At 34.0% G+C, this 10,000-nt stretch overlaps 1 protein-coding gene across 7 annotated transcripts in view; it reads right to left on the bottom strand.

The window, feature by feature from the left end:
• LOC143028181 (MPN domain-containing protein-like) overlaps positions 1 to 5,400 on the bottom strand; it is a 30,522-nt gene extending 25,122 nt beyond the window's left edge. For 3 of the 7 annotated variants that reach the window (XM_076189937.1, XM_076189936.1, XM_076189934.1), the window contains exons 1-2: positions 5,265 to 5,399; positions 550 to 797 (exon numbers count right to left, since the gene is read on the bottom strand). In XM_076189937.1, coding sequence (XP_076046052.1) covers positions 550 to 797; positions 5,265 to 5,298 — 282 coding nt within the window. In that variant the 5' untranslated portion in view covers positions 5,299 to 5,399. Of the gene's footprint in view, positions 1 to 549; positions 798 to 5,264 lie in introns of all 7 variants that reach the window. The other 4 variants (XM_076189935.1, XM_076189938.1, XM_076189940.1 and 1 more) reach the window with 3 other exon arrangements.
• Positions 5,401 to 10,000: the final 4,600 nt, after the last annotated feature.

Here is a 10,000-nt window from a genome sequence, read left to right on the forward strand (position 1 = left end):
ACCATTACTCTCCATGTTTGTGATCCTTCTCCTTCAATGATGAAAGGGTGGCAAAAATTCTAATTTGAAATAATTTCTTCCTATCCTTCACCTTGTACCATTATTCAGGTGCAAACTATTGGTAACAATAACAAAAAATAAACAAAGAAAAAGAATTTAAAAACTTGGTTTGTACTGCAAGAGTGAATGGGAACATCAACTTAAATTGGAAAAAATATATAAAATAATAATAACAATAACGATTACTTTACAATAATAGTGATGACTATTTCAGTAATACAGTAAAGTAACATTCATATAGGTTCCTATATGTTTGACTCGTACACACTCTGAATATGAAAATGTTCCTATTACATTTCAGCTGTATCTACTTCACCTACTTTTTAAGATCTTTCAAGATATGCTTTACTCTTACTGAGAATACATGATACAATTTGCTAAAGCAAACAAACAAATAAATTGATAAATGAAGACTAATAAGGTAAATAAAGAAAGATAACTAATGAAGGAAAACTAAAACTGCTCTACCAAGTTGACAACAGTGCTTACTAGGTAATTGATCGTCATGTGCCCCTCCCCTGGCTCTAATACTCCTTCCTTGAGTAATGTCTTTAGGGTCAATCCTCTACCAGTGCTTCTACCATGAGTAATCTCTGCCCCTTCCTCTTCCTCATCTTCCCCAAGATCTTCATCATCTTCCTCTTCCTCCTCTTCTATTTCCTCAACTTCATCTTCCATGTGAGTGTCTTCAGATGCAGGTTCTAAACTACAGAGGGACTGTCTACTATCTAACTGTCCTGAAAGAAGAATGTATGGCAATTTTATCGATGAGTATGAATAGGCAGTTTCTCCAGGAATGGGTATAGGTTTCTTCTTCAAATCTTCCTTGTAGACATTTACTTCAGTAGGTCACTTTGGTGGGAATCCGTACACAATGTGGAACAAAACTACAGTAAATCCTTAATAAACTGAACTGTGTTGAATTAGATTTCAGATAAACTAAATGCCTTGTTCAATCTGAAGAAACCTGATATATCAAACTCTAGTTTGGTATATTCAGTAATTTGAGAATCAATTGAACATGCCTCTGATATGTTGATATTTACAGTAGCACTACAAGAAAGTACATATTTGGTAAACTTTATTTGAACATGTATGACTGAATGTCACCCTTTTATTATAAATTGAAATGATTAACATAGGGAAAAATACTAATGATCTTGTAAACTAAACTTTCACATAAGCCATCTGACCCTTACCTTCTACAGTTTGGTTTATTGAGGGTTTACTGTATACATGTACATAGCAACTGACTAAATCTATTCTAAAATTTTACATATCAGTTATTCTTTGAACTCCCTAAACACATGGAGAAAAAAAAAATATATTTCTCTGAAGTTCAACCAGAGATTAAAATAGGTGTGATAAATATCTAGTAAATACTAAAACAACAGTAATAATAATTTTGTCCTTATGTTTCAACAACTAGAAAACAGCAGCCCCACATTTTGTGGCAATGGTCCTTAGGGTCTCCCATAGATCTCTAAGGGAAGATATGTTGGATTGTTGTTTGTGTGGGACTATGATAGCAAAAGATACTCAGATGGATATATGTTTTTAATTTCCTGACATTTCATTAAAAAAGACAAAATGTCAGGAAATTAAAGAGCTCTGCTTAAGTTTTCTCTTGCCACTACTATTCAAATGCATAGTAATCACTGAAGTTTTTGTTCTATTAGTGGGGGACTGTTTCCATGTCACTGGCTTGCAGTAGGAGGATATCAGTTGCTGGTTATCAGCTCTCCTTGTGTGAAAAAGTGGGTGAAATACAGTCTAAGGTGATAGAGAGATTCTGTGATTGCTTGTCAGCCCCCTCAGGGCATGGAGATGAGGCTGTTGAAAGACAAAGAAGACAGACAGATATATAATATATATATATATATATATATAGAGAGAGAGAGAGAGAGAGAGAGAGAGAGATAAATGTTACTACTTTGTTACTACTTTTCCCCTTCCCTCTAAAAAGCCTTACATTTAATTAGTAACAGAAAGGCATGAGAGATGGATTTCAACTTTCTATTGATATAACTATGTTCACTCTTGCCTCAAATTCCTCTTACTGGCAACTCATTCCACTTAAACCTATGTATTGGTTATTTCTAAACAGTAAATGTTATAACAGCCCATTTTTCTGTAAACTGCTGTATGATTATGTGCCCAAAAGAAACTTGTTCCCAATAATAGTAATTTATGAAGCTTCTACCAATATTTCACAGCCTCATAGAACTATACAAACAATCCTGATACTTATGACTATGTGTAAAATATTTTTCTTTCTTTGTCTTTTTTCTCATTACTGTTTACAAAATGTGAAAATTTTCTGTTTACTAAATTCAAGTAGAATTAGCTTTTCTTCTTATCCGACAAATTTTGATAAAAACAACAAATACAGTATGGCAGATAATACGTATTACCTGAACATGAATATGAAAACAAAAGCTTCATTACAATTCTTTAACAACTACTATATTCATCTATATATAACAAAACATTTTCTAATGCAAGAAATACATTACACCTTCAAGAAATACATTACACCTACAATGTATACAGCATAAGTATTATACAGTGGTAAGTAATACAAATGTCTCTGTACATGTGCAATACTAACATGTACAACTATGCAGTTCCTTTTTCTATCTATAATCATACAGGAGTAATACAGGAAATATAATAAAGACACCATAAACTACAACAAAATCTAAATGTGGTCCATAATATGGTACATGTATTTATAAGCAATGTATAGTCATTAAACAAAGAAAATCTATGACCTCAAAAATTTAGTCAATTCTGACCACTGAGTGAGATTAAAAAGTGTCATGACTATACATACCTTAAAAGAATATGAACCTTCTTGTAAATGTTGATGCCAAAGTCTTGAACTGAATATAACATAATTACTAACTGTGGTGTTATATCATGGCCAAACTCCTATGATAGCCTATTTAGACACATCTTTCTAAATAAAAGGTAATTTAAAGTGGAATGAAGACCTGTAAAGTTGTTGATTGGTAAAGGAGAGACTGAAGGACACTTGTAGAAGTTAATAGAAGAATTATAAATGGATCAGCATTCCTTTAGGTGCTATTTTAGTCCCTACAGTGCTGACTGGATAAAAGCAGCCAATACCCCTATAGAGGGATTTACAATGAAGCCTAGATAAATCAGGAATTGACAGCATTATGAATGAATGAAAACAGAAAAAAATATATATATATTTTCTACATAAGTTTGAATATATTTTCTCTGAATGAGAACAGGAGAAAAAAATCTCTTAATCTTAATTGAAGATGCAACCACCACAAAGAAATGAAAACACATTATACTATGCTATCCTAAACACACTCTTTCTCGACAAAAATACAAAATCTCTTCAATGAGTAACTTGTAGGCTGTACCAGTGGTCACGGCCTTCTTACAGCTGCAGGTCCCATGAATGAGAGAACTGAGACAACAAATTGATTGATTTAAGTGGCAAAAACTCTTGGCACAGTGAGCTGAATAAAAATATTATATACAATAAACTGAATGACTTAAGGTCTATCATAGCCTGAAGAAAAATATCATTGTAATGCTTCATGGTTGAAACATACTTTAAATCATTATCCTTTCTATGAAGAATATATATACAGGATTTATCAATGCTTCTCTGCGTAATTGGTATCACTGATACAACAGATAAGCTGGTCTTGCTAAGCCTTAAAAATTTTAATCCATCTGTTATGAACTGGTGAAAAGTCTGTATAAATCTATTATTTCAAAAGACAATTAGATCCATTATTTGTTTCTATCAGTTACATATGAGGGCAAAATTATAAACATATTATTTAATTACTTAAAATAAATTTAATTAACTAAATATTATTGATAATATATTACTTAATCACTTAAATGGGAGGGAGGGAGGGGTGGTGAATGAGGGCAGAATGGGCAGGGATGAAATGGGTGGGAGTGGAATTATGTCTTTTGACTTTGGCTACCTCCCTTGTAAGATAAAAGCCCTTGGTATATGTATGTACTTAACTGATTTCACTCTTTGTTGGTCGATTGGTTGGATTTTTAAATTTTTGGCACTACTGGGGAAAGGCAATACTAACAGGTTCATTTTAACCTCTTGAATATGATGACGCCTATGTACAAGTCATGAGCTGCAAATGGAATAAATGAGGATGCCGGCGTTGACTTCCTGATTATATCTATTTTGTAGTTGTAACTGAGTAACCCCTATATTCTGTGAACAGGTTTGATCACATTTTCTTTGACTTTATACTTATTCAGGGTGATAGAGAACGAGTATAAGAGCAATAACTTTATATTTTGTAATGTGCGTATTGTGATGCATGACTGTACATCAGGCAACCTGATGTGCACAAGAATATTTGACTCATGTTGAAGAGGTTGACCTTGTGCTTTTATAGGAAAAACACAGGCTAAAATGGAATAATATATGTTTTATACAATTTCACAACATTCATACATATTCATAAGTTATTATAGTTTAGGCCATGACTTGAGTGTCTAAAATTATCCTAATATAAATCATCGCATCTCTTTATGAGTATCAAATAAAAGACTCCAATACTACCACTTAATACAACAATAAAAAGTACAAGTAATTTTAAGTCATTACTATCTTGAATAAAAAATAATCTGGTTGGGAGATTTCACATCCCTGGCTATGGTTCAGTATCAAGGTAAGGTAGGAAAGTCTGGAGTTGGGGTTCGCAAACATAGGCTAGCTCTGCTATTGCCGGCTAATATTGGTGGGATAGGTTAGGTTGGGGATTTGGTTAATCGTAGGATGGTTGCTTTTTGGTAGCAGACTAGATGGTCTTGGAAGAGTACTTGTAAAACTAATGATCATATATTCCTCACTAATTCTTTACACCAATGACAAACACAACCTATGTGAAAGATAAATGTATATTTACCAACATACTGTAACATGAGCTACACACTAACTCTGCTGTTCCCAGAAGTGGGCATAATTTTTTTAAGTGGTAATCACCAGTGTCTTCTGATACACATGGCTGAGGAATATCCCTCCAATGTTATCTGGGTGTTAGTAAATAAACAAATAACAAGAATTAGTAAAGGTTAGGAAAGTTGGCAGAGCAGAGGCATTAATGAACTGGTAGCCAAGCGCAACAATTTTGCAGTTAAAGCTGATTTAGGCCCGCGAAATTTTACACTTTTCCTACCTTCTGCATTACGTGATTCTCTATTAGAACTCATATTGCAAGTATTTCAAGAACTTAACAACTACGGCCGCTTTGTTATTGTTTTCTTCTGAACGCTGTCACTACTACCAAAGCGTCATCCCTTGAACATACGGGTGTACATTTCAGTACTAGATGTTGGAGTAGTAATAGAATAATAGATTAATGCCGGTAATATTATAAAGTACTTGTATATCTATTGTGTTTCATTAAATGGCAGAATATATTACATATTCAAAACTTAGGATACTTTTTAGTGAATAGTTTCTGTAGATTCGATTTATATCTCTCCAGCCGACCGCGGTAAACAAAAGATCTTCGTACAGTGATTATTAGAAAAATCCCTCAGTTGCAGATCTAGAGTGCAACGAACTATCATCGATCAGAGCACGAAACAAACTGCTCCAACAACCCTGTCTGGAGAACAAAGACGAGATCCTCAAGAAACCATTAATGTTCGATGCTAAAGCAGAAAACCTGGAGACGAACCGACAAACAATATAAAACATCTGGAAACAGAGCAACCAAAGTCCGAAATTAAACGAAGCTAAAAACCAAAACGAATTAGGGGTGCCGAAGCCAATGCATCACGCCACCACCACATCTACTACTACTAATACAAGTCACACTGTATTGAATACAGCCCGCACATTGTTAGAGTACTCTGGGTGAAGCCCAAAGGTGCGTCTTTTGTTGTACAGTACAGTCGTGGCCCACCTTCACTCAGCCATGACGAGCGTGCCTTCTCATCTTGCGGAAACGCAGACTTTATGAGTGTGGGGTCGTTGTGAAAATAAATTGTCGGAATTGCTCTTTGTGTGTATTTACCTAGTTGTATTTTACGGGAAGGGGAGCTATGCTCATGGTGTCCCGCCTTCATATCTCGTTATATCTAGACTTTTTAAATTCGTGTATCGTTTTTGCACACACCACATTTTCATCTAACTTGTTTAAAACGTCTATTACTCTGTGGAGAAAGCTGTTCTTTTTCAGGTCTCTTCTATAACTGTCTTTCTTGATTTTCTTTCCGTGTCCTCTTGTATCTCTACTATCCCAATTGATTAGATTCTCTCTATCAATAGTTTCTATGCCTTTCATGATTCTATAAATAGTTATCAAGTCTCCTCTCTCTCTTCTTTGCTCAAATGTCTGTAGCTCAAGTTTTGCTAGTCTCTCTTCATATGATAGTTCTGAGAGTGTTATATAAGACATGATATTGAAACTCAAAATGTGTCAAAAAGAAATAATCAGGAGTTTCTTAAAACTATGTACTTTAATGCTCGTAGTATTAGGAACAAATTTCAAGAAATACAGGCGTATGTCAAAAGCGAAAATCTCAATATGATAGGAATAACTGAGGCATGGTTAAATGGTACAGAGTTCGAAGCTGAATTTAATATTGCGGGATTTAAACACTTTCATCAGGATAGAAACCACAAGAAAGGTGGGGGTGTTCTATTGTACGTTAAAAACAATGTTCATGCTTGTGTTTTAGAGAAAGTGAAACAGGATGCATATGACAGTTTGTGGGTTGAGTTAACCCAAACAAATGGACAAAAAATGAATATAGGTGTAATATATAGGCCAAAGACATTATCATTAGCAGACGACAAACTGTTATTTCAAGAACTGTCTAGTTTCTGCAACCGGGATTTATTGATAATGGGTGATTTCAATTTTACTGACATTGATTGGATGACCCTTGAACATGGCCATATAGGTAGTCGCTTGATTGATTTTCTTTGTGACAATTACTTAATTCAGCATGTAAAAGAGCCCACAAGATATGGAAACTTACTCGATTTATTGATCACTAGCCGCGAAAGCATGGCAACTGATGTAGAAGTCGGTGAATATGTTGCAAATAGCGATCACAACTTAGTCAGATTCAAACTCCTAAACAATTTTAGAATAGATACTTGTGCTTCTAAAATACCCGATTTCAGTAAAGCTCAGTTCATAGAACTACGTCAGGAGCTTCAGCTTACAGATTGGGAGGAAAAATTAAACGAAAGGCCTGTAGATCAGATGTGGGAAATATTTCAAAATACGCTCACTAAGATGATTCAAACTTACATTCCTTTTAAGGACAGACGTCCCCCAAATCAGGCTCGCCCAAAGTGGCTCGACAAAGAAACTGAAAAAAGTATTGCTAAAAAGAGACAGGCCTATAAGAAATATAAGTGCTCGGGTGCATCTAACGACTATGAAAGTTATGTATCAATACAGAGAGATTTAAAAAAGACAATAAGAAAAAGAAAACGACAATACGAAATGAACATCGCTGAGAAATCCAAAGAGAATCCCAAAGAATTCTATAGTTACATTAGAGATAAAAAGGTTGTTAGGAATCACATTGGTCCACTATTATCTGCTGACGGTCAACTTGAATATTCAAATGAAGGAATGTGTAATCTCTTAAACAATTATTTTAGCTCGGTATTCGTAAACGAAACACCTCAAAGTGAATTCCAAACTGAAACCTGTGAAAAGTCTAGGGTAAACTTACTCACTACGGTAAATATAACAAAAGAAACAATTAAAAGGTGTATAGACAAACTCAAAGTTAATAAAACACCAGGGCCTGACGGTTGGCATCCAAGAATCTTAAAGGAAATGAAAAATGAGATTGTTGTTCCATTAGAAATTATTTTCAAGAAATCCATCATATCTGGAGATGTCCCAAGAGAATGGAAGCTAGCTAACGTTACTCCCATATTCAAAAAAGGTGACAAAAAGAAACCAAATAACTATAGGCCTATTAGTTTGACTTCGATCGTAGGAAAAATAATGGAAACTATCATCAGAGATGCTATCGAATATCATTTAGAAAGTAACCGTTTGATAAATGATAGCCAACATGGTTTCAGACGGAAACGTTCTTGCGTGACTAACTTACTCGAATTCTACAACACAGTTGTCTCGAATTATGACAAAAGAAACAATATAGATTTAATATATCTAGACTTTGCAAAAGCTTTTGATACCGTCCCACACGAAAGACTACTTACTAAATTAGCTTTGCATGGAATAAGTGGTAGCCTATTAGGTTGGACTAGTAATTGGTTGAAAGGTCGAAAACAGAGTTGTTTTAAATGGAAAAACTTCTGGATGGAAAAGTGTTGCAAGTGGAGTTCCTCAGGGTTCCGTTCTTGGGCCACTTCTATTCATAGTATATATAAATGATATAGACCATGGACTAAAATCTACTGTTTCCAAATTTGCTGATGATACAAAAACTGTGCGGAGTGGCAAATGATCACTCAAACCAATTAGATATTCAAGAAGATTTAGATAAATTACAGCAATGGTCTGAAAAGTGGCTAATGAAATTGAACACAAGTAAATGCAAGGTAATGCACATAGGTAAAAATAACAGCAAGTACGATTACAAGTTATTTGGAAATTCGTTAACAAAAGTGGATAGTGAAAAAGATCTCGGCGTAATTATCAGTAACGACCTCAAATCATCCAAGCAGTGTATTTCAGCCTCTGAGAAAGCAAATAAGATTCTGGGATTGATTGCGCGATCTTTTGATTTCAAAAGTCCATCACTCATTAACAAGCTATATAAATCGTTAGTTCGTCCACATTTGGAATATGCTGTTTCCGTATGGTCACCGAATCTCATTAAAGACATTGACAGACTGGAAAAAGTACAACGGCGAGCCACAAAACTGATTCCAAATATCAAAAATAAATCATACGAAAATCGACTTAAGCACATGAATCTGTTTTCCCTAAAAAAGCGTAGACTCAGAGGTGACTTGATACAGGTCTTTAAGATTTTAAAGGGAATTGACAACATCAAAAGTGACCAAATGTTCACATTGAATGAGAATCAGACAAGAAACAATGGTCTCAAACTGTCCGGAAATAGATTCAATTTGGAAGTAGGTAGAAACAACTTTGCCAACCGTGTAGTTAATGAATGGAATAAACTTTCTGCACAGGTAGTGCAATGTAGTTCAGTTCGAAGCTTTAAGAATCATTTAGATAAATACCTAAGTAAGATGCTGTAATTATTATAATTTATGTTATATTATTTGTTTTTGTTTTGTTATAATTTGTCTGTCTGATTTTCATTTATTATTAGTTATATGTCAATTTATTATCATTTACTATTTACCTGTTTGTTTTGTTATTCAACTATACCAATGCATTTATTTATGTATTTTAATTGTTATTTACATTGTTATAGTTTTAATTTATTATTAATGATTTTTTTTTTTTTTTTTTTTTTTTGCATCCGACCTAGATATGGATCAAAAGGTCTCCTGTCGGCATGCTTTGCCTTTGTAATCCTTTGTAATCCTTTGTGTTGGTGCCAATTTCGTAATTGCCCTTTGTATTCTTTCAAGTTTTGTTATACATTTTTTTTTGTACTTGGTGACCACGTCGTCGCTGCATATTCCAATCTTTGTCTTATCAAAGTGACTAGTATTTTCTTCACCATTTCTTCATCCAGGTATGTAAATGCCACTTTGATTGTTCTTATTAAATTATAAGTTTCTCATTTTTTTTTTACATGTTTCTCAGGGAACATATTATTCATAATAATGACTCCCAGGTCCTTCTCATTTTCTACTTTTTTAATTTCTTCCTCTCCCAATCTATATGATCCCACTTCTTTTTTTGCTTCTTCCAAATTCCATTATACTACACTTCTTAATATTGAATTCCATCTCCCACTTCCTACTCCATTCCTATACTTCATT

The sequence above is a fragment of the Oratosquilla oratoria genome, chromosome 9 (genome assembly GCF_046742065.1).
Source record: "Oratosquilla oratoria isolate Oo_2021 chromosome 9, ASM4674206v1, whole genome shotgun sequence".
NCBI classification, from domain to species: Eukaryota; Metazoa; Arthropoda; class Malacostraca; order Stomatopoda; family Squillidae; genus Oratosquilla; species Oratosquilla oratoria.